The sequence below is a fragment of the Engystomops pustulosus genome, chromosome 8 (assembly GCF_040894005.1).
Source record: "Engystomops pustulosus chromosome 8, aEngPut4.maternal, whole genome shotgun sequence".
Taxonomy (NCBI): Eukaryota; Metazoa; Chordata; class Amphibia; order Anura; family Leptodactylidae; genus Engystomops; species Engystomops pustulosus.
In genome coordinates this window covers 7,250,269-7,275,855 of record NC_092418.1, presented here as the reverse complement: position 1 = coordinate 7,275,855, position 25,587 = coordinate 7,250,269, and the positions used below count along the sequence as shown (strand labels likewise).

Genomic DNA, 25,587 nt, shown 5'->3' with positions numbered 1-25,587 from the left:
GCAGATGTTCCTGCTGTGGAGGACTTGGTACAGGATCTAAAAGCCATCTGGGAACAAGTCCGTACCTCATTGCTCCAAACCTCTGCCAAGACCAAGCATCAAGCGGACAAGAAACGTCGGCCTTTTCCTGTCTTAGCTCCTGGTGACAGGGTCTGGTTATCCTCAAGGTACGTCCGACTGAAGATCCCTGGCTACAAATTGGGACCCCGGTTCTTGGGTCCATTTGAAATCCTCAGTCGCATCAACCCGGTAGCCTGCAAATTGCGGCTGCCTCCTAGCATGCGCATACCCAACTCCTTCCACGTTTCCCTCCTCAAGCCAGTCGTCTTAAACCGCTTCACCCAACAAGTTCCTCTCCCTCCGGCTCCACAAGCGGACTCTACTGATGTCTTCGAGGTGAAGGAGATCCTGGATACGAAGACAGTGAGAGGTAGGCGGTTGTTTCTGGTAGACTGGAAGGGATTTGGTCCTGAGGAGAGATCTTGGGAGCCAGAGGATAACATCTTGGACAAGAGCCTGCTCCAACGTTTTTTCAGGCCCAAGAAGAGAGGGAGGCCGAAGGGGGGGGGTACTGTCACGGGTGCTCCCGCGATCCCTGTCTCGGATCGCGGGCGCATCCGTGCACCCCCGTTTGCCCCCGCTGCAGGCCGGTCATTGAACTCACCTCTCCCGGCTCCTGCTCTTCCCCGGACTGCCGTGCGCGCGCGTCCCCGCCTCCTAGGGCGCGCGCGCGGCTCCTGCCGAAAATTTAAAGGGCCAGCGCACCGCTAATTGGTGCACTGGCTGAACCTCACCTTTAAGAATCCTGCCTCTTCCTGTGTCCCCTGCCGGATCTTTGTGCCTCATAGCCTTAGAGAAAGCTTCCTAGCGATTATTCCTGCGTTCCTGTGTATTCCTGCGTTCCTGTGTATTCCTGCGTTCCCGTGTATTCCTGTGTGTTCCCGCTCCTGTGTCCTGTGTTACCCGAGTTCCTCCGTGTTGCTGTGTTCCCGTTCCCACCTGCCTGGACCTCCTGTTGCTGACCCCGGACTTGGACCTGACGTTGCATCTCTGCCGCCTGCCCTGACCCTGTGCCTGGACCTGTCTACGAGTTTGTCATCCGCTAAGGTACCTCGACCTCGGCTGCCACCGTGGGCTAGTCACACCTGGGAACGACCTAGTGGTATCCTGCCGCAGCAAGTCCAACCCGCTTTGCGGCGGGCTCTGGTGAATACCAGGTGCCGCTAGGCTCCGGTTCCGGGTGTTGGCTAGTTACATCTCCCGCGGTGGTCCAGAGGATCCACTGATCCTAACAATGTGTCTGTGATTTTTACTGTTTATTAGGTTTTATATCAGTTCTAGGGAAAGGGGAGTGATTTGAACTTTTAATATTTTATTATTTTTTAAATTTTTTAAACTTTTTTTTTCTTTTTTTCACTATTTCTTAGACCATCTAGGGTTCATTAACCCTAGATGGTCAGATCATTCCTACCATATACTGCAATACAACAGTATCGCAGTATATGGCATTTCTGCTCAGCATACATTACAATGAGCTGCTGGATAGGCAGTAGCCATTCAGCCGAGGGTCAGACGAAGACCCGATGCTAACATGGCAACCGATCGCCGCCCCCTCTCCCCCGATGACGTTCGGGGGAGCGACGATCACAGGTAACATGGCGGCGCCATGCTTTCAGTGCCGTTGGCGACTTTGCTGGTGGTAAAGGAAAGGTTAACACCCGGGTATTAGCGATGGGTCTTTGCTGCGATATATCTGTAAGTTTCTTCGAAGCATCTGCCACTTCTCCATAAAGATTTGAGACAGGGCCAGGTTGACTGTGTATGTCACCATTCAACAAACTTTGCAGAAATGAGTGAAGTCCGGTGAGTGCACATAAAGGGGCACATTTACCAGGGGTCCGAATCACGTTTTTCTGTCGGTTTTCCGAATTCTACCGTTTCGCATCGAATTGCCCCAGGTTTTGTCACATTGTGATGCATCGGTGCCGGCTTGCATGCGACGAAAAACAGGGGCGTGGTAGTCGGAAAACCTGAGGGATTCAGGAAAATCGCTCTATTTTTTTTTTTTTTTAAAGTGTCGCTTGACACACACTTACATGCACCAGGAATAGGCTAGTGAACTCCGGCGGACCAGCGACACCTGGTGGACATCGGGCGCACGACCTTAGTGAATCGCCGGAAGACCCTTAATCCTCGTCGGAGAATGCGCTGCTGGATCGGGACAGGACTGGGTAAGTAAATGAGCCCCAAAGAGCAATGTTGTTTCTGCACAACTCATGATTAGTTTTTCTTAGCAGTTTTCAACTCTGCAGTTGCCTTAAAACTGGGGATCGGCCTGGTAGGACAGACAAGGAGAGTGAGCCCTAACACTGAACCTCTTTTCCAGTTGTCCCTACATAATTACCGAGTCTACTCTAAGTGGTAGGTGACAACTGGTCGACGTTCACTTCTTGTGCGATTGCGTGCAGCGGGGGTTGCGTGCGTGTATTAGCTACAACCTAGCGGAAAAAGTTTGAGAATAAGAGCACCAGCTCCAGCACCTAATCGATACCTTCAGGGGGCTCCTGCAAATCCAAAATCGAAGGAAATCAACCCTCCATAACTCACTTCCTACAGCCGGGACCGCTATGATTAGAGGGCTCAGCTTGTACCATGACCATGATGTGACTGTACATGAAGGTGAAGTAATTACCTGCTCACTATGACATAGTCACCTCAAGGTGCAGGAACAGAACTGCAAAACTTGTCCTGCACAGTCATGAAGGGGTTACAGAATTTTCTTACTTCACTAACTTTTGCTTTTTCATTTCAGCTAATGAAAGGTTTCACACAATATCCATATACTTACTGTATACTACCATGTAAGTGTGCTAATATTTACCCCTGAGACCACCATGGACGATAACATGGCACCTCAGGGTTCAGTCAGGAGAATCTATCCCGCCACAGCTTTTCCCGCCCGAGTGGTGGCAGTCACGTGACCCGCTGGCCGCCGCCTCAGGTCGGTCACGTGGTGCGCTTGGCGGGCTTTTTGAGAGGCGCCAGTTTCTCCTCAGCAGCAGCCGCCATCTTGTGAGATGCAGAGACAGTCGCGGCTGACGCGGGAGCTGCAGCTCCTCAGCACGGAGCCCCCGGCCGGGGTGAGCTGCTGGCAGGCGGGCGATAGGATGGACGAGCTGCGGGCGCAGGTGGTGGGCGGCCCGGGCTCCCCCTATGAGGGCGGCGTGTTCAGCCTGGAGATCGCCGTGCCGGAGCGCTATCCCTTCGAGCCGCCGCGGGTGCACTTCCTGACCCCCATTTACCACCCGAACATCGACACCGCGGGCCGGATCTGCCTGGACATCCTGAAGCCGCCGCCTAAGGGCGCCTGGAGGCCGGCGCTGAGCCTGAGCTCCGTGCTCACCTCCATCCAGCTGCTGATGAGCGAGCCCAACCCCGAGGACCCGCTCATGGCCGACATCGCCCGGGAGTACAAGTACCACAGGTCCGTGTACACGGCCAACGCCCGCAGCTGGACGGAGAGGCACGCCCGCGCCGACAAGAGGCGCAGCACGGAGGAGCCCGAGCCCGGCGCCAAGAAGACGCGGGCATAGTGACGTCACGGGGCACCACCTGCCTCCTTCCTGAACGGCGTGACTCTGACGTCACTGGACAGCCGCAGCCACCCTGTATGTGGAGCCGATGACGTCATAGGACAGGTGCCGACTCCTCTCTGAAGAGTGACGTCACACAATGACTGCAGTTTCCTTTATGAGCAGTGTGTATTTGACGTCAGGGAACAGCTCCATCATAGGACAGGTGCAGACTCCTTCCCAAATAGTGTTGTGATGACCTCAAAGGACAGCTGCAAAGGTCTGTGGTGCGGATGACATCATAGGACAGCTGCAGGGATCTGTCTATGCGCATTCTCCTCGTTGGCCACTGGGCGGCAGTAATGGTTGCTTTCTGTTAATAAAGTATGTAATATATTCCCACAGAACGGGTTTCCTGTAGGATTACTTAAGGTCACGTAGCTACAGGGTCCTCTTCATTAGGTTGGGTTCATATCAGGCTTTTTGCTATACGTTGTAAGGACAGGTCCTGCGGCCCTGTGACTTGTCCTTTACCCTGAATGACTGGGGAGGTGTCAACAATGGCGGCCACCAGTGTATGAGGTCTCTCACCTATGATGTCACAGTCCCTTCTGCTGAGCAACGTATACGCAGGTTGGAAAGATGCAGCTTGCTATGTCTTTCCATCCTGTCATTCAATGGATGCGTCGTAGACAGGCAACACCTATGCCCCCTGCCTGCTGGTATATGTCGATGGGTGCGCTCAGTGTATACCCATCCTAAGTCTGTGTTCACACTACGCAGCGGTAAGATGTGTGTTTTGCAGGGATGTAGTGATTAACATTTGGTTGTATGTTATGACAACATTGGGAGACTTGCTTAAGGAAAGTAACAAGCTAAAGCCGCAGCCCGTGATCTGTGGGTTACAGCTTGTGGTGTGACTCAGACTTTTTTCCATATAAAGCTAAATAGTTTGTGGAAATCTCCCATCTGAATCCTGATGTTGGCTCCATTCACACTTCCATAAATAGTTGTGATGAGAAGTCTGTGTCTTCCTAGTGAGCGGGATCATTAGGTTCTCCTCACTAAGAAGAGCCGGCTCCTGAACGGCTTCCTATTAGATATATTATAGGGAGCCTCGGGCCAGTCAGTGGCCCCACTCTTAATCAGTTTTATCATGTTAAAGGGAAAGTGGTTAATTGAGCTATCAGCCCACTGAAGAGAGCCGAATCTTGTCATCAATATATCACTACTATATAGAATCCATGAGCTAGCCACAAAAGCGGCAACTAGCTCAATACCACAATAGAGGTGCATTATGCTCGGACGCACCACAAAGGTTAGGGCAAGTCCTATTCCTGTGCAGTCAGAGCTCCCTATGGATAGCGAGGAGTGCTTACAGCTCCTGTTTGTTCACATGTGAATTAAGCCTTATGTTTTGTCTCCTCTCTTGCAGTCCAGAACTGTTTCTTATATCCTTGAATCCCGGTAATTTGCTAAAAATCTAAATTGTATCACCCGGCTTTCGGCAAATCCTGTCCATGCAAGAAGATGCTACCACACAATCGCAGGATGAGCCGGGTGACGTCACCAGCTCTCTGCCTGGAGTAGAGGCAGGCAACTAAGGAATAATTACACACCTCAAGCGCCTAAACTATTTATTTGGCAAATTGTAAAGGTTCAAAGTTATAACAAAGATAATTCCAGACTCCAGTACAGGAAATGTTATGTAGGTTTGTTCTTGAGTTGAGTTTATATGCTAGTCGCAACTTTATATTTTATAATTGTAGTAGTCAAAAAAATTTTGTTGGGTTGTCCAAAGAACCAGAATAACAATAATGTTTCATTAACTGTTCTAGCTGACACTTGTAACCTAGGGCTAAAGTACACTAAATAACCAACATTCCGAGGGCCTTTTGTAACTAGGGGTTGTCTGTAAGTCGGGAACTGTCTGTATATGAGATCCACATGGAAATGGTCTACTATCCTATCCTGGATTCTGAATTCCACAAATATGTTCCAGTATGAGACAAAATAAATCTCCATTGTAGAGATCTCTCCACGTACAGTACCAGGGCTTTTTGTCTGGTTGGAACTAGAAGTTGTGTCACCTTTGTGGTACACGTGACCACTGAGCCAGATGCTGGTGTCCCATGTGCAGGACTAGGATCATCTCGGTGGTCACAATGAACGAGGAGATGTCATTATACCTGGGCATTGGACTGGGGTGAGAAGGAGCAGGACGCTTCTCCATCTAAATCAGATTTGATTGTTTTTAATGTGTTGAGAAAATTGTGCAAATTTCTTTATTAGTTTAGCCCAATATGTTGCAGCTTTATTATTACAGCTTCTGATTTTAGAGCAGTGTGATTTATAGGGATTGTTTGGCTGATCCACTTTTCTAAAAGGGTAAAAAAAAATATCCTGTAATTCACCGGTTAGATTTCCTCGCTTGTCTTTCATTTTTTTTTGCTTCTGCTTAAGTTGTTGCCAGTAACCAGAACGCAGATAACAAAATACAGTGAAAGGGGCCGTGTCATCTCCCACGCTAAGCCAGCCCGGCTGTAATAGGAGAGATGGGACTCCATGTACAAGGGCAGTCTATAGAAATGGCTCACATGCACACCTACCTCCCAACTCAGCAAGTGGTATAAATATGCACAAAAAAAATTTCAGTATGCTGCAAATTGTTTTTTTTGTTTTACTTTTTAAAGGCAGAATTTAGGAGTGCAGTTTGACTTGAGGTCCTGTATAGTTGTCCTCCTGTAATGGTACTTGATTGACACAAGCCAAAGTTTGGGTAAAGCAGGGAAAGTATTTAGGTGACCTACAACCATCTGCCAACCAGATATAATTGTGAATAAAACATGAGAAGATCATGGTATAGTAGGGTGACTATAGTAGGGTAGCATAGACCCAAGACTCTGGAGTAGGTGGAACCACACTACAGATATAAGGTCATGGTAAAGGCAGATGATACTGAGTGACAGGCGGCTATAGGTGGGCATAAGGTTGGCAGAACATTATTAGATGAGGGGAACAGATGAGCACATCAGAACTTCAGAACTAGAAGACATGTCATGTATGATTCCTTATGAGACTTGCTACAGATTCTATAAGGACCAGGTTTTCTTTTCTCTTATAAGATACAACAGGACAGACCCACCTGTATAGACACTACGCCAGACCCGAGGCTTTTGTTTAAAAAAATGTATAGAATATTCAAATTTCAAATCACCCCCCCCCCCTTTCCCTAAAACTGATATAAAACAAAATAAACAGTAAAAATCACAGATACAAAAGGTATTGCCACGTCCCAAAATGCCCGATCTATAAAATATAAAAAAAAAGATTATTGCCGGTGGTGAACCGTACAATGTACCATAGCGCTCAAATGTTTGAAACGTGACAAGTAATAAAAAGTGATCAAAATGGTAGCAAGGAAAACGTTGGCTGATTCCGCAAAAAAAAAGGACACCTCACACTTCTCCGTGCACCACGTATGAAAAAGTTATTAGCGTCAGAAGATGGCGAAATAATTTTTTCGCACACGTTCGTTTAATTTTTGAAAATGTATTAAAACACAATAAAACTTGGATACATTTTTTTGTTTTGTTTTATCCCCCGTGATTGTACTGAACCCAAGAATAAAGCAGACGTGTTATGTGGAGCTCAGCGTGAAAATCCTATGAGCATGACGCAAATGCATTTATTTTCCAATTTTCCCACATTTTGGATTATTTTTTTTCCCCGCTTCCCAGCACGCGGCCTGGAATATTAAATAACATCACAGAGAAGTCAAATTTATTACAAAATAAGCCCCTCACACATCTCCGTACATGGAAAATGAAAAAGTTGTGAATTTTTGAAGGTGGAGAAAAAAACCCTCCGTTCTTAAGGGGTTAAGGGGTGTGAATGCAGTCCATCTACTAGAGTAGACTGATTAACCTGCCTTGCCTCTGCTATGGTAGATTACACCACCACCACCACCCTGTAGCAGCTAATGAATTATTAACCCCTCCTGTGCCCCTTTTATGGTTTGCAACCTCTTGCAGCTGCTTGTGATTTTAAGTTAGTACCTTGAGCCATTGCTTGAGGGTCTTGTATTCTTTGGGGGATAGTCCTGTCCTGCTTTGTGTTTCACCTCTCGCTACTAGCTGTTGGGTCTTATCCTGTGCCCTTGGACATGGCGATGATTCCTGGCTTTGCTTGTCTCTGTGATGACCCGTGGCTCCTGTTCTGACACTCTGTCCAGTAGCACATAGCAGAAGCTGGCATGTAATGTCCTGCTGTCATCAGCCGATTCCAAGTCGTTATTTCTGGGGTGTGATTGTGCCTGCTCAAATATACTGTCCCTGGTATTACCTGGTTCTGAGTCTTGGACCCAGGCTCCAGGTCTCACCTGGTCCAACACAAAGTCCGCTTTTGGGGCTACTATTATCTGTTTCCACTTTTCTGTCCTTCGGTTGTTATTACTGTTTCCAGCTGCTTGCACAAGTACAGGCGGTCCCCTACTTAAGAACACCTGACTTACAGACGACCCCTAGTTACAAAAAGACCAATGGATTTTGGTAATTTCCTGTACTTTAGCCCCAGGCTACAATAAACAGCTATAACAGTTATCACAAGTGTCTGCAATTAAGATTTATTGTTACTCCTGGTTCTTATGACAACCCAACATTTTTAAAATCCAATAGTCATGGAGACCCAAAAAATTTGGCTGGAGTTACAATAATAAAGCATACAGTTCCGACTTGCATACAAATTCAACTTAAGAACAAACCTGCAGAACCCATCATGTACGTAACCCGGGGACTGCCTGTATCCACTAATCTTAAAATGTTTGTCAGTACAGCTCATTTTCAGGAGACTCCAGTTACGGATCCAAGTGATGAAACGCAAACGACCTCTATTCCCGTGAGATGGTTGTTACAGGTAAATAAATGTAAAGAAGCTTATATATAAGAATGAATCTTTTCTAGATGTTTCTTGTTGAGTTCCCGTACTTGAATTATTGTAATGAGCTCTTCTCGGGTTATCCCAACGCCAGTTTCAAAACCTGTGAAGTTTCTGAACTATCATCTATGGAGAATAATATTCTGGTCATGCACTGATTATGGAAGCTTCTTAAAGGGGTTGGCCACTCTTTTACATACGTTGCCCTTACTGCCTCGTGGATAATCCCTGACTATTAAGTGATGAGCAGTCCTGCTACTTATTGTGTGTTGTGTGCAGACTCTTACCACTTGTCTTGGCTCTGCTGAATAGGAGAAGCTGTAACAGGAGATTATGACTCCTCCTGATACCACCTCCTCCTCCCCTCTTCCTGTATCTGTCAGTGAAATTAGACTGTGATAAGAGACACAGTGGGAGACGTCATGAGGACAGACTGGAGCAGTGAGAGAGAGAGAGGAGAAGCTGTATAATATATACATGGTGAGAACGGGGAAAGGCTGATACAGGCAGTCCCCGGGTTACATACAAGATAGGTTTGTTCTTAAGTTGAATTTGTATGCAAGTCGGAACTATATGTTTTATAATTGTAACCCCAGCCAACATTTTTTTTGGTCTCTGTGACAATTGGATTTTAAAAATGTTGGGTTGTCATAAGAACCAGGATTAACAATAAAGCTTCATTACAGACACCTGTGATAACTGTTACAGCTGATTATTGTAGCCTATGACTAAAGTACAATAAATTACCAACATCCAGAGGTCCGTTTGTAACTAGGGGTCGTATGTAAGTTGGGTGTTCTTAAGTAGGGGACAGCCTGTACTCTCATAGGCGTCAAAGATGCACTTGCATGTAGAGACCAGTCTAATGGAAGAGGTGTTTTGAAAAAACCCTGCCCCTTTATTAGGACACTATATGGAGGAAGATAAGGGAACATTAGGTATATAATCGGGGGAGTGCAGCCATAAGAGAATGTGTGACAAGTCATTCATCAGATCTCTGAAGTGATTAAAAAACAACAAATTTAGACAATATACTCCCCAAAATGTTTAATATTTCCCAACTTCATTTATTATTTTGTTTTTGTTAAGAATTTGAAAGGTAATGACGCGTGATCATAAAATACAGAACTTGTCGCTATATACATATAGTTCTTGAAAACGCGGATCTATGGCAGCCATAATTCTCAATCTACTCACCTCATTTCATGTACTGTGAGGGGAACAAGACTGGAATATCCCTACCGACACCCCGGTGATGCGATCGCAGGGTGATGTCTTACCTGCTGGACGGAGGGTCCTTGGCTCTGCTCGGTCCAAACCCTAACAGGACCAAGACTGCAAGTGCATAGGCGCACACTACTAACGTGCTGCCATACATGGCTATTGCAGTGCATTACGTATGAAAAAGTAATCAGATGATTACTTCTACGTGCACCATTAATGTATAAAGTTAAACAAAAAAACCCAAAAAAATTAAAATGTCCCAAAAGCTCCCAACGCATTAAACAAACAATGTATAATTTTAATAAAAAGTAAAAAAATAAACTCCCAATCTATAAAAATTTTTAAATGGTGGGGCGTGTCCTAGCAGCTCATGGAGTAAGACGTGTCCTCTGCAGCTCCCGCACCCGGTCACCTTCTAAGCGCTACATCAGCACCTCCACGCTGGCAGGACAAACCAGAAAGGGTCCCAAACGGGGCCAGACCACCACGGGATCCTCCACAACTGCTGGGCAAACGATGGACCGCTTCCTTGCCAGTGCCGCAGGATCCAGTCTGCGGGCTGCAGCGGCGCCACGCGCTCTCCCACCACGTGCACGGAATGGCGCGAACAAAGCGACAGTGGCGGCTCCCTCACCGTCGGACCTACCCCAGCCAGACGGAGTCAGCCGCACATCCCGGGACCCGCTGTCCTCACCGAACCTGACACCGCAACAGGAACGGGCGGTAAGGTGCTCCCCCCCGAGCAAACCTCCCCAGGTCAGAGGAAAACCGGAGGCCAGCTCCCGGCCGCCATCTTGGGCCACAGTGGCAGGGTTGCAGGATGCGATCTCCCCCTTACACATCCATCAGGAGGGTGGAGGTCGCCTAACAGCCGGGACAAGAGAGGAGGAAGGGGGACCCCCACAGCTAACACCGGGTATCATGGAGGACCCCAACATGGAAGAGTTTCCCCCTCTCCTCTGCAGGCAGGAGACTCCCCACTCCACAGGGCAAACCAAAATGGCCTCCCCCTTACACATCCACCAGGAGGGTGGAGAGCCACATGAAGAGGAACCTCAAACTGGGACAAACTGGGTTGACCCGCCAGAGCAGGACCTAAGCGCTACCCCATCACTGACGGGGCTGATCACTAGGCCCGATCCATGGCAATCCTCGCAAAGCTCAGAATCATCGGCGGGCTCTCCTGCCAGACTTTCTTATGCCTTACCACCAGAGCTACATACCCTGCTCCAAGATTTACCAACTAAGTCGGATTTCAAAGGGTTAATTACAGATGTCAAAGACACTTTTCGTAGAGAATTAAATTCAGTCAGACATGACCTGCGCTCCCTAGTGGACAGAGTGGAAAGCATAGAGTCGTCCCATGATGATACCAGAACATATGTGGCGCAGCTGCAAGAGAATGTGGCCACCCAAGCTGGGGTGATCCGCGACATGAACCGGCATATCGAAGACCTTGACAAGCGGGGCCGCCGCAATAATATACGAGTTAGGGGGGTACCTGAACCAAGAGGAGCAGAGAACGTCAAAGGCCTCCTGGAAGCTTTATTTAACCAGATTCTCGACCGACCTCCAGCCCATAAGATAAAGTTTGATAGGGCCCACAGAGCCTTAGGCCCACGTGGCTCAGCGACAAGACCAAGAGATATAGTGTGCTGTGTAACGGACTATGAGCTTAAAGAACAGATTATGATACAAGCCAGGAAAATGGATCCTCTAATCTTTGATGGTGTACAGATTCAAGTCTTTGCGGATCTTTCCTGGATAACGCTTCACAAGCGTCGTCAACTAAAGCCATTGCTACACAAATTGAGAGAGAACGGAATCGCATACCGCTGGGGATTCCCTTTTGCCTTATCGGCTACTAGAAATGGCCACACTGTGCTACTACACACTATGCGGACTTGCACCCCTTCTGCCAGGCGCTTGATTTGGAAGTCCCAGATATCCAAGATTGGGAAATATCTCCACCCCCAAAAGCCCCACCTCCCGAATGGTCCCAAGTGCAAAGGAAGAGAAATCGTCCACCATCCAAGAGCCCGCCAAAGACCATGAACACCTGATCCCACGACAGCCAGGGAAATTCTGTCCCTCAGATCTTATTCCAAATAGTCCTGTCGGCCCTTCGATGCCATGGTGACCGGAGGGGACTTGTAGAGAGACTTCTACACGAACCAAAGTTCTACATTTTTGAACTATATCCTTAGAAATTTAGATTTAAATTTTTCTTTTCATTGAAGATATGCCTTCCTTCAATACAGGGTGTCTATAGGTGGTCTGGCGGAGCCTGTGGTTTCTTTGCCATACTCACAGACCATTACATAGCATACCCTCACCAACACTAGTTTGTATAACCGGTGCTTGGTTACGGTTAACATTTCATATGTTATTTTGTCTTTACCATATTTCCTCCCCCACCTTCCCTCTTGTGTCTACCCCCAGGTATCACTTTCGATTGCCAAATGACAGATGGATACCAGCACGGATTCCGGCACGCAGCAACTCCTGACTAGCAACAACACCCGTCCCACTGGGGACGAAAGGTACCACTGGCTCCCCCTCCACATACCGCCAGCACAATGGTTAAGTTATTGACGTTAAATGTGAAAGGGTTAAACTCAAATGCTAAAAGACGTATGGCCCTACTAGAGATGCGGGCACAAGTGGCTGAAGTGGTGTTCCTACAGGAAACCCACTTCGATGCATCAGGGTCATGTGCATTTGCAAAAAGCACATACCCCATAGCGTATATGACCAAAGGGGAAAAACGTCGAGGAGGGGTGGCTATACTAGTCACAACCTCCTGCCCTCTCCAGATAACGGACACAATACTAGACCCCAAAGGCAGATACATTATCCTTCACGGGTCTTTTGGGGGAATTCCCATTACCTTATGTAATGTCTACGCGCCCAACACGGGCCAAATTCAATTCCTTAAATACGTCTTCCGGCGACTATCCAAATTTCCCCCAGCAATGCTACTTATGGGGGGTGACTTTAATTTACCGTTCTCAGCATATACAGACCGCCTATCAACACAAAACACCCCTCCCCCCCCTGCACTCCTCAGACTCACAAGAGATTTCCGAACACTGATCAGACAGCAAGGCCTTTATGATCTATGGAGGATAGATAACCCAAGGGATCGCTCCTTTTCTTTCTACTCTCCACCACATGGTACACACACCAGAATAGATTATTTCTTTGGCTCCATACAGACATTACGCATTATGCATAAATCTATCTTGGGCCCAATAACATGGTCAGACCATGCTCCCTTAACTTTAGAATTAAATGCTTCTAATTCACACGTAAGGAGGTGTCATTGGAGGCTTAATGAGTCTCTTCTGAAAAAACCGCTCCAACGGGATGCATTGGCCGCTGTCATCAAAGAGCACTTTCAGTCCACAGCAGACTATATGTCGCTGCCAATGTGCTGGGAGGCCCATAAAATGATGGTCAGAGGGAAATGCATATCACTGGCAGTGGCCATGAAAAGAGACCGCACTAAAACCCAGACAGAACTACAGTCCCAACTACGCTCCCTGGAAAAACAGCTCCTAGTGAACCCGACCAGACCCCTCCTTAAGAAAGTAGTGGAGGTCAGGGCCAAATTAAAAGAATTAGCACTTGAACGCACAGAGAAGCTTTTGCTATATACCAAGCAGAAATATTACGAGAAAGGTAATAAGGCTCATACCCTCCTAGCTAAACAACTGTCGGAGAAATCCGGCAGATCCGTAGCACACTCTCTCAGGCGTTCAGACGGATCCATAACCTATGACCCACGGGAAATTTCAGACATATTCCATGCCTACTACTCTAAACTATACAATCTGCCTAATTCACTACCCCTAGATCCACTCTTACGGGATTCCCAAATTGATTCTTATTTGCAGTCGTGTGATCTTCCTCGCCTCCCTTCGGAAGCAGTAACCTCCCTCAATGCCCCTATAGATGAGGAAGAGCTGGCGGAGGTAGTGAAATCCCTGCCAACCGGCAAATCACCGGGGCCTGACGGACTTACTTATTTATATTACCAGACTTACCAACCACTCCTGGCGCATCACCTACTTAAGCTATATAACGCCTTTCTACAGGGAACACCGGTTCCACAAGAAATGTCCCACTCACACATTACCCTAATACCTAAACCCGACAGAGATCCCGTAGACTGCTCCAATTATCGACCGATAGCTTTATTAAATGCGGACTATAAAATTTTCACAAAAATACTTGCCAACAGGCTCATACAATGGATCCCTCAACTAATCCACAAGGATCAGGTGGGCTTCGTCCCGTCCCGCCAAGGAGGGGATAATACTAGACGGAACATAGATTTGATTGAGGTAGTAAATAGAACCAAAGGTGAAGCTCTTCTTCTAAGCCTAGATGCAGAGAAGGCTTTTGACCGCCTAGGGTGGTCTTTTATGTTGCGGACTATGAGAGCCTATGGCATACGTGGTCCATTTCTGAATATCATAGGAAATCTGTATTCCTCCCCCTCTGCCTCAATCAAATTAACCCACATTACGTCCCCTAGATTCCCAATCCGCAACGGGACGCGTCAGGGCTGTCCCTTATCCCCCCTCCTATATATTTTGTGTATTGAACCGTTGGCGGCAACTATCAGACGATCGGTTGATGTTAAAGGAGTACTAGTGAGGGACAAAGAATTCAAACTCTCATTATTTGCCGATGACATACTACTAACCATCAGCCAACCACATACCTCTCTTCCTAATTTACACAGACTACTGGAAGCTTACGGCAGGTTATCTGGACATAAGGTGAACATCAGCAAAACGGAAGCCTTACCCCTCAACCTCCCCCAAAACACTTTGGCCTTACTGAAAACTAACTACAACTACAAATGGCACGCAACAGCCTTGAAATATCTGGGGGTTAAACTCACTTCCACATATAAAACACTTTATTCTCAAAATTACCCTTCCCTTTTTGACTCATTAAAAAGCCTATTACACAAGTGGAACACATTACCGATCTCCTTCTTTGGAAGAATTACGGCAGTCAAAATGTCTATTCTCCCAAAGCTTATGTATTATTTTGAATCCCTACCGATCCCAATACCCATTAAAATCCTCAGAGGAATGCAAGCCTCGCTTATGCAATTCATATGGGCACATAAGCGCCATAGATTAGCACGAGCACTCATGGTACAACCCAAAGATAGAGGAGGCCTTGGGGTGCCCGATTTAATTAAATATTATTGGGCTGCACATCTGCGAAGAGTCCCGGCCTGGTCCACTCTCCAAGCCTACTCCAAATGGATGGAGATAGAGAAACTGTGGAGCGCCCTGGTTCACCCCAATGCTTACCTCTGGGCTACCGCATCGACTCCACCGACTATACAACTTTTAGGCCCCATGAAACATACCAGGTCCATATGGCTAAAATGCTGCAGGTTGTTCCCTCTGGAATCCACCCACTCCCCTATGACTTCATTTTTATATAACCCTGGTTTACCATCAAGTCTCACGGGGTCCATGTCCCGACCGCGGCACCTCAAGAGCTTGTTCCGTTTTGCTGACATTATTGACGCCGGCACTAAAACTCTGCTTGACTTTCCAGACCTCATGGACAGATTTAATCTACCATCTTCAGCCATGTATAGCTACCTACAAATCAAATCCTTCTACGCTTCCCTACATAGCTCACCGTCTATATCAAATCCTACCGACTTTGAACGACTTTGTAAATTAAATGTCTCTACTGCCGGACTTATCTCCACAATCTATAAAATATTAATTAACCCTGACCCCTCAAAGGTACCAAAACACGAATACATGAGGAAATGGGAAACTTTTCTGGGAAGGGAGCTTCCACTAGAGACCTGGCAGATAGTATGGGAGAGGGCAGCTAAAGCATCTCAATGTGTCCAATACAAAGAAAACCAATATAAACTGTTAATGCTCTGGTATCATACACCGGCATTACTACATCATATATATCCAGACTCACCTGATGTTTGCTGGCGGTGTGGAGCGGGGGGAGCAGATGTACCACACATTTTTTGGCTTTGCCCAACTATACAACCATATTGGTCCACAGTTACAAACATCTTATCCTCGGTTCTCAATTGTCAGATCCCTATAGACCCGAGTACCTGCTTATTGAACCTCTACCCAAAAGGGATGCGCAAACACGCCTCCAGACTACTCCTACATCTCCTCACAGCAGCAAAGTGCCTCATCTCTGTAAAATGGAAACAAGCCACAGCACCCTCCCGGGTAGAGCTTTGTACAAGAATACAAGAGATACGCACCCTAGAATACCTTACTGCACTCTTACATAACACAGTAGAAACATTTAACCGCATATGGGCCCCATGGGATGATTATTGGACGGGTCGGACGGTTTGCTAAAGAGATCGCTTCCACAAGCACCCATTATCCCGCTCTTTTAGATACCACCCTACTCCCCTTTCCTCATGTCTCCAGTCTATTGTCTGTCTTCCCTTACTTTCTCTGTTGATTATATCTGTATATTGGACTTGCGGCCTTAGGAAAACACTCTTAAGGGCTTTCATTGTTTTATACAAGTTGGTCTTTGTCAGTTGATAAGACCCTGTTGATTTACTATGTTAAAACCTAGATACTTAGCTAAAAATGCTACCTTTCATCTGTACGTAATGATATGAAGGACATATAAACTGTAAAACTGAAAAACTAAATAAAAATACAGTTAAATATAAATGGTTATTCCCGGCGGTGAAGCCTGTAATGGAAAAAATGCAGCCAAAATAACACTTTTTTTTTTTTCTCTTTTTTTTTTTTTTGGCCATTTTGCAACAAATCAAAAATCTGAATAAAGGCACTGTATGACTTTTTTGAAACTATTAAAGTGCATAGAATTCTACCAGAAGGGAGCATTCTCATCATCATCGTCGTCGTCGTCGTCGTCCATTAATTGCAACACCCCATATGTCATACATGTAATATCATGTCACATCACATCTGTGGGCTGTACTATACGTCCATTAAAGACTCACATTACTTGTCATTTATCTGATATTTCTAGTTCAGCGACCAACATTTCAGCCGTGTCTAAACATTTCTGTCATGTTCATAAAAAAAAGATGCTTCGCCCTTTTCCTGGAAAGGCATTGAGAAAGTCTAGAGACCTATAAGAATTATATGAATAATGTATATAATATGTGCATACATTATTATTGCACAGGTGTTTTCCCATTACCGAGATTTCGTGTATATTTGTATATTCTTCTATTGATGTTGTGGGTAGAGTAAGGATTGCGTGACACTGGTATATATTATATATATATCGATTGTGTGTCACGGAGGATTTAAAACTTGCACATTAAGTATTATTATTACATCATAAGCGCTATATTCCACACCTCCAGTGACGTGAGGCGCCACGATTCCACGCCCGGAGAGGTGTTAGGTGGAGCTATTCCTCCCCCTTCAGTCAGTCAGTTTGGGGCAGATTTACTTACTTAGTGCTTTGTCCGACGAGGTTTTGAGTCTGCCGTGATTCACTAATGTCCGTGCCTCCAATTTCCTGCATGTGTCGCTTCTGCGCTGAGATCCGCCGGTGTTCACCTTCTTCTTCCTGGTGCATGTGAGTGCTTGATCTTGCGACACAATTCCGTTTTTAAATTCCATGGTTTGTCCGAATCCGTCGGGTTGTCGGCCGCGCCGATGTGCCACAATCTGATCGCGTGTGCCAAAAACCCGGGGCAATTTGGTGCAAAATGCAAATATTCGGGAAACCCGACGGAATCACGGACCGTTAGTGTTTGCTTTTGTATAATCATCTTCCATCTCCTCACTTTAACCTGGTCTCACCATCACTCATTTCTCTCATCCACAAGTATGGCTGCTTAATTCTGCACCAAAAGTTCTGGCGTCTCCTGTGCGTCTCTGCGCCTCTATTGGTCTGTGTAAATGCTTATCTGCTTGTCTGTTCTCCCTGGAGACTTCCTGACTCCTTTCTCTGTCTCCTCTGCCTCTTAACATCTGCTCGTCGTAACTAATTTGTCCTTGGTGTATAAAATGCAGACTACAGCTCATACCTGGCCATGGGCTAACCCAGTGCAACTTTTCTAAGTGCACAGAATTATACCACAATTGAACCAAAAGGGAACAAAGGGCAGTTCTCTGTAAAAACTCGTCTCTCAAAAAATGTTATCTGAAGAGCACAATAATCTCTTTCCTCCATCGCCTTCCCACTCACAATCTTGTGGACTTGTGGTGGCACTTAGAAAAGATACAATGGCAAGATGGCGCTGCTGTAGGTGGGTGCGCCTCCACCCCTTTCACCCAGCCCTGTGGCACCAACTTGGCCTCTTACCCGTTCACCCACACTAAGCGGATCATCAGCAGCAGCAGGGGCTCCATTTCGCACAACTGATTCCAACAGAGCGCCAGATCCTGGCAGCCAAGAGCACCAGTAGCACATTCATCAGAGCACCTGAAATGTAAGTGATCACAACCAGAGCCTTACAGCAAGTCAGGAGGAACCAGCACCAAGGCTCCAGTGGCAGCCAGAATCAGGAAGCTTAGGCACCGGTACTTGGCAAAAGTGGAGCTACGGGTTGTGACTCTTCTGCCAAAACAAAACTACTGGGCATCTTTTTCTTTCATTCAAGCTTCTTTTTGCTTAGAAATCAACTTTATAAAATTATGTACGCCCCCACAATTAAGATTCTGCTCGTACTGCCCACTAGCACTGCAGACACCCAATGATGAATAAAAAGGCTACAAAAATATATAAAAACACAGTTCTGGAAGAACATTCTGTGGACAGAGGAAACTAAGATCTAGTGTGATGGCTGGGTCAGGCGCGGAGGAGGCGGAGTGATGGCTGGGTCAGGCGCGGAGGAGGCGGAGTGATGGCTGGGTCAGGCGCGGAGGAGGCGGAGTGATGGCTGGGTCAGGCGCGGAGGAGGCGGAGTGATGGCTGGGTCAGGCGCGGAGGAGGCGGAGTGATGGCTGGGTCAGGCTGCCAGTGGCACTGGGTCACTAGTGTTTATTGATAATGTGACCCAGGACAGAAGCAGCCGGATGAATTCTGAGCTATTCGGAGACGTATTGAGCCAGTTCCTACATCTCTTCAATTGCTTTTCTTTTAAGCCCCTTAAAGGGATTGTGTGTGTATAAATGCTTTAGTTCTTACATACAAATGTTAACTGTTTTATTCAAAATTCAATGTGTATTGTACAGGACCAAAATTAATGAGAAATGTTGTCTCCAAATATTCATGGCCCTAACTGTATACCTCAAAATATAACATCAAGAAGATACTAGACCATATGTTCTATCTAATGAAGACTAGTGAGGGGAAGGGACAGCCTCCTATCCTGACTCCACCTGTACAGCCCAGGTACCTCCTTTCCAAGGAGGAGGAGTAACGTTTCCCCCGCCCCCTACCTCAGCCTATCACATCACTATAAACATGTAGAGTGACATCACCTTGTGGGTCGTGGCTCTTCTTCAGATTTATGCCCCACCAGTCTCTCTGCCTCTCCCTTTTTCTACCTGGAACCAGTAAGTATGACTTATCTTGGGTCTCCCCCTTATCTCGGGCTCCCTCACTTGCCCCACTCTGCTCAGGGGCTTTGGGTTACCATTTTTTTAATGTTTTTTTTATGTGGCCCCCATGGTGGGTCCTTGAGCAGCAGATTATATTAGGTCTTCTGGCCGGATGACACAATATTCCCATGATCTTTCATGTTTGGAGTCATCTATGTGACCTTGACCCCTATTGGTCTGTGCTGTACATGTAAGGCTACTTACCACCACGCAGGAGACTCTTCCAGGCCATTCGAGCAGAGGAGACGCCCAGATGTTGTGTAATCTTCCCGGAGTCTCCCATTTCCTGGTAGCTGAGGCTTCGTGTTATTACTAGAGGCTCCTCTTCAGCCTTCACATAATTCTCCAGCTTTAGGTCCAGTATTAACATGTTTAAAGGGGTCGTCCAGGACCAGTGTGTGACAGCAGCTTCCGGTTAAGCCTTGGGGTCTCATACACCCCTTACAGTACAACATTGTTATTGTAGCTTCGCTTTATTCACCTGAATAGGACTGGACTGAAAACAGGTCGTGATCTTGCAGAAACGTTGACCCTGGATCTCTGTGGCCACGTCAAGCAGCTGATGAGTGTAGAACTTTCAGAATAGCCCTTTAAGGAAAGGTCAGCGCTGTGACCTCATTTCTTACTACAGACAGGTTACAGATGCCCATGACACCTGCAGTGCAAATCTGCCTCTCCGCCTTCTCTAAGCATTTGCATTACAATAAAATTGTGTTATAGAACTTACCTTGCACCCTGACAAAATCCTGGGGTAGTCACAGGGGCTGGACTTTGGTTTGGATGCATTTCAAAAACATGTTACTTGTCTGTGTTACTCACTCCTGAGATCTCAGCCCCCACCTGTGTGCTCCTCTATAGCTCCTCCCTCCTACTCCTTCACAGAGCTTATAACCTGGTGAGCTGACATCAGTAAGAGAGGGAGGAGCTATGCAGGAGCACAGAGGTGGGGGCTGAGGAGTCTGCAGCTCAGACAAGTAACATGGTGTTTTTTGAAATGCATCCAAACCAAAGCCCAACCCATGGGACTACCCCAGGATTTTGTCAGGTAAAGTGCAAGATAAGTTATACCACACAATTATATTGTAATGCAAATGCTTATGAAAGGTAGGAAGGCATTTTTGAAATGCAGCTGTGATTAGCTTCTGCAACCTGTCTGTAGTGAAAATGAGGTCCCTGCTGACAGGTTCTCTTTAAGTTACTCTGTGTTAAAATTTATCAAATGACATAATTGTGTCTGCCTGCTGTCACCACTAGGAGGCGCCTGTGCACTTACTGCTAAAATACAGATATTAAATATTTTCAATAATCCACTCGAAGCTACTAGAAAGGATAAAATAAGGGATCAGAGCAACATTTGGAGAAAAAATTGTGGTTTAGAGATCAATATTGCCTTTAACCTGTCAAAGAACGTCTATTGTACTATGTCCTGAGGATGTGAATTTTGTGATGTGATTTTGCAATATGAGCCATAGAGAGTCCTGCGAACCCTATATATCCCAGAGCACAGCACCTCTATCATATAACCTACAGTATATCCCACAGCTCAGCTTCTCCTCTATCCTATAACCTAGAGTATATCCCACAGCTCAGCTTCTCCTCTAACATGTAACCCTGTACATCACACAGCTCAGCTTCTCCTCTGTTATGTAACCCTGTATATCACACAGCTCAGCTTCTCCTCTATTATGTAACCCTGTATATCTCACAGCTCAGCTTCTCCTCTATTATGTAACCCTGTATATCACACAGCTCATCTTCTCCTCTATTATGTAACCCTGTATATCTCACAGCTCAGCTTCTCCTCTATTATGTAACCCCAAATATTACACAGCTCAGCTTCTCCTCTATCATGTAACCCTGTATATCACACAGCTCAGCTTTTCCTCTATCATGTAACCCTGTATGTCACACAGCTCAGCTTTTCTCACAATGTAATATTGTGTTATATAGATTCTCTGTCAAGTAATGAAAGATTCATACCAAGAGAAAATTATCAGTAAATCCTCAACCAAATTCATTCCTGGACAGAAGATGGCGTCTGCTCCCTCTGGAAAGGTAAAGGATTAAGACAAATGTTCTCATATCCAAGCATCACTGTATACAGGAGATCCCCAGGTTATACCCAGACCGGCTGTACATATATCACTGTATACAGGAGATCCCCAGGTTATACCGGCTGTACATATATCATTATATACAGGAGATCCCCAGGTTATACCGGCTGTACATATATCATTATACACAGGAGATCCCCAGGTTATACCGGCTGTACATATATCATTATACACAGGAGATCCCCAGGTTATACCGGCTGTACATATATCACTGTATACAGGAGATCCCCAGGTTATACCGGCTGTACATATATCATTATAAACAGGAGATCCCCAGGTTATACCGGCTGTACATATATCATTATATACAGGAGATCCCCAGGTTATACCGGCTGTACATATATCATTATATACAGGAGACCCCCAGGTTATACCGGCTGTACATATATCATTATATACAGGAGACCCCCAGGTTATACCGGCTGTACATATATCATTATATACAGGAGACCCCCAGGTTATACCGGCTGTACATATATCATTATATACAGGAGATCCCCAGGTTATACCGGCTGTACATATATCATTATATACAGGAGATCCCCAGGTTATACCGGCTGTACATATATCATTATATACAGGAGATCTCCAGGTTATACCGGCTGTACATATATCATTATATACAGGAGATCCCCAGGTTATACCGGCTGTACATATATCATTATATACAGGAGATCCCCAGGTTATACCGGCTGTACATATATCATTATATACAGGAGATCCCCAGGTTATACCGGCTGTACATATATCATTATATACAGGAGATCCCCAGGTTATACCGGCTGTACATATATCATTATATACAGGAGATCCCCAGGTTATACCGGCTGTACATATATCATTATATACAGGAGATCCCCAGGTTATACCGGCTGTACATATATCATTATATACAGGAGATCCCCAGGTTATACCGGCTATACATATATCATTATATACAGGAGATCCCCAGGTTATACCGGCTGTACATATATCATTATATACAGGAGATCCCCAGGTTATACCGGCTGTACATATATCATTATATACAGGAGACCCCCAGGTTATACCGGCTGTACATATATCATTATATACAGGAGATCCCCAGGTTATACCAGCTGTACATATACCATTATATACAGGAGATCCCCAGGTTATACCGGCTGTACATACATCACTATATACAGGAGATCCCCAGGTTATACCGGCTGTACATATATCATTATATACAGGAGATCCCCAGGTTATACCGGCTGTACATATATCATTATATACAGGGGATCCCCAGGTTATACCGGCTGTACCTATATCATTATATACAGGAGATCTCCAGGTTATAGCGGCTGTACATATATCATTATATACAGGAGATCCCCAGGTTATACCGGCTGTACATATATCATTATATACAGGAGATCCCCAGGTTTTACCGGCTGTACATATATCATTATATACAGGAGATCCCCAGGTTATACCCAGACCGGCTGTACATATATCACTGTATACAGGAGATCCCCAGGTTATACCGGCTGTACATATATCATTATATACAGGAGATCCCCAGGTTATACCGGCTGTACATATATTACTATATACAGGAGATCTCCAGGTTATACCGGCTGTACATATATCATTATATACAGGAGATCCCCAGGTTATACCGGCTGTACATATATCATTATATACAGGAGATCCCCAGGTTATACCGGCTGTACATATATCATTAAATACAGGAGATCCCCAGGTTATACCGGCTGTACATATATCATTATATACAGGAGATCCCCAGGTTATACCGGCTGTACATACATCACTATATACAGGAGATCCCCAGGTTATACCGGCTGTACATATATCACTATATACAGGTGATCCCCAGGTTATACCGGCTGTACATATATCATTATATACAGGAGATCCCCAGGTTATACCGGCTGTACATATATCATTATATACAGGAGACCCCCAGGTTATACCGGCTGTACATATATCATTATATACAGGAGATCCCCAGGTTATACCGGCTGTACATATATCATTATATACAGGAGATCCCCAGGTTATACCGGCTGTACATATATCATTATATACAGGAGATCCCCAGGTTATACCGGCTGTACATATATCATTATATACAGGAGATCTCCAGGTTATACCGGCTGTACTTATATCATTATATACAGGAGATCCCCAGGTTATACCAGCTGTACATATATCATTATATACAGGAGATCCGCAGGTTATACCGGCTGTACATATATCATTATATACAGGAGGTCCCCAGGTTATACCGGCTGTACATATATCATTATATACAGGAGATCCCCAGGTTATACCCAGACCGGCTGTACATATATCACTGTATACAGGAGATCCCCAGGTTATACCGGCTGTACATATATCATTATATACAGGAGATCCCCAGGTTATACCGGCTGTACATATATCATTATATACAGGAGATCCCCAGGTTATACCGGCTGTACATATATCATTATATACAGGGGATCCCCAGGTTATACCGGCTGTACATATATCATTATATACAGGAGATCTCCAGGTTATACCGGCTGTACATATATCATTATATACAGGAGATCCCCAGGTTATACTGGCTGTACATATATCATTATATACAGGAGATCCCCAGGTTATACCGGCTGTACATATATCATTATATACAGGAGATCCCCAGGTTATACCGGCTGTACATATATCATTATATACAGGAGATCCCCAGGTTATACTGGCTGTACATATATCATTATATACAGGGGATCCCCAGGTTATACCGGCTGTACATATATCATTATATACAGGAGATCCCCAGGTTATACCAGCTGTACATATATCATTATATACAGGAGATCCCCAGGTTATACCGGCTGTACATATATCATTATATACAGGAGATCCCCAGGTTATACCGGCTGTACCTATATCATTATATACAGGAGATCTCCAGGTTATAGCGGCTGTACATATATCATTATATACAGGAGATCCCCAGGTTATACCGGCTGTACATATATCATTATATACAGGAGATCCCCAGGTTTTACCGGCTGTACATATATCATTATATACAGGAGATCCCCAGGTTATACCCAGACCGGCTGTACATATATCACTGTATACAGGAGATCCCCAGGTTATACCGGCTGTACATATATCATTATATACAGGAGATCCCCAGGTTATACCGGCTGTACATATATTACTATATACAGGAGATCTCCAGGTTATACCGGCTGTACATATATCATTATATACAGGAGATCCCCAGGTTATACCGGCTGTACATATATCATTATATACAGGAGATCCCCAGGTTATACCGGCTGTACATATATCATTAAATACAGGAGATCCCCAGGTTATACCGGCTGTACATATATCATTATATACAGGAGATCCCCAGGTTATACCGGCTGTACATATATCATTATATACAGGAGATCCCCAGGTTATAGCTGCTGTACATATATCATTATATACAGGAGATCCCCAGGTTATACCGGCTGTACATATATCATTATATACAGGAGATCCCCAGGTTATACCGGCCGTACATATATCATTATATACAGGAGATCCCCAGGTTATACCGGCCGTACATATATCATTATATACAGGAGATCCCCAGGTTATACCAGCTGTACATATATCATTATATACAGGAGATCCCCAGGTTATACCGGCTGTACATATATCATTATATACAGGAGATCCCCAGGTTATACCGGCTGTACATATATCACTATATACAGGAGATCCCCAGGTTATACCGGCTGTACATATATCATTATATACAGGAGATCCCCAGGTTATACCGGCTGTACATATATCATTATATACAGGAGATCCCCAGGTTATACCGGCTGTACATATATCACTATATACAGGAGATCCCCAGGTTATACCGGCTGTACATATATCATTATATACAGGAGATCCCCAGGTTATACCGGCTGTACATATATCATTATATACAGGAGATCCCCAGGTTATACCGGCTGTACATATGTCATTATGTACAGGAGATCCCCAGGTTATACCGGCTGTACATATATCATTATATACAGGAGATCCCCAGGTTATACCATACATGATGGGGGCCTCACATTTACATCTGTAGGGGATGGTTCAGATTGTTCCCTTGTTGTCAGATACATTTATCATTGATGT

The 25,587-nt window shown here is 45.4% G+C and overlaps 3 protein-coding genes across 3 annotated transcripts in view; 2 read left to right on the top strand and 1 right to left on the bottom strand.

Moving 5' to 3' along the window:
* TRIM72 (tripartite motif containing 72) overlaps positions 1-2,927 on the bottom strand; it is a 41,891-nt gene extending 38,964 nt beyond the window's left edge. The window contains exon 1 of the mRNA XM_072119450.1: positions 2,849-2,927. The gene's annotated coding sequence lies outside the window, so the exon portion shown is untranslated. The remainder of the gene's footprint in view (positions 1-2,848) is intronic.
* A 105-nt stretch (positions 2,928-3,032) lies between these two features.
* UBE2T (ubiquitin conjugating enzyme E2 T) lies at positions 3,033-3,863 on the top strand. The gene has a single exon (XM_072119454.1). The coding sequence runs from the start codon at positions 3,078-3,080 to the stop codon at positions 3,591-3,593; it is 516 nt and encodes a 171-aa protein (XP_071975555.1). The 5' UTR covers positions 3,033-3,077; the 3' UTR covers positions 3,594-3,863.
* A 4,545-nt stretch (positions 3,864-8,408) lies between these two features.
* LOC140074494 (NACHT, LRR and PYD domains-containing protein 1b allele 3-like) overlaps positions 8,409-25,587 on the top strand; it is a 30,725-nt gene continuing 13,546 nt past the window's right edge. The window contains exons 1-2 of the mRNA XM_072119452.1: positions 8,409-8,486; positions 21,257-21,361. Of these exons, the coding sequence (XP_071975553.1) occupies positions 21,272-21,361 (90 nt within the window). The 5' untranslated portion in view covers positions 8,409-8,486; positions 21,257-21,271. The remainder of the gene's footprint in view (positions 8,487-21,256; positions 21,362-25,587) is intronic.

What these genes read in the sequence shown, in the direction of transcription:
- UBE2T (XM_072119454.1), top strand. Translation starts at nt 3,078, where the DNA reads ATGCAGAGACAGTCGCGGCTGACGCGGGAGCTGCAGCTCCTCAGCACG.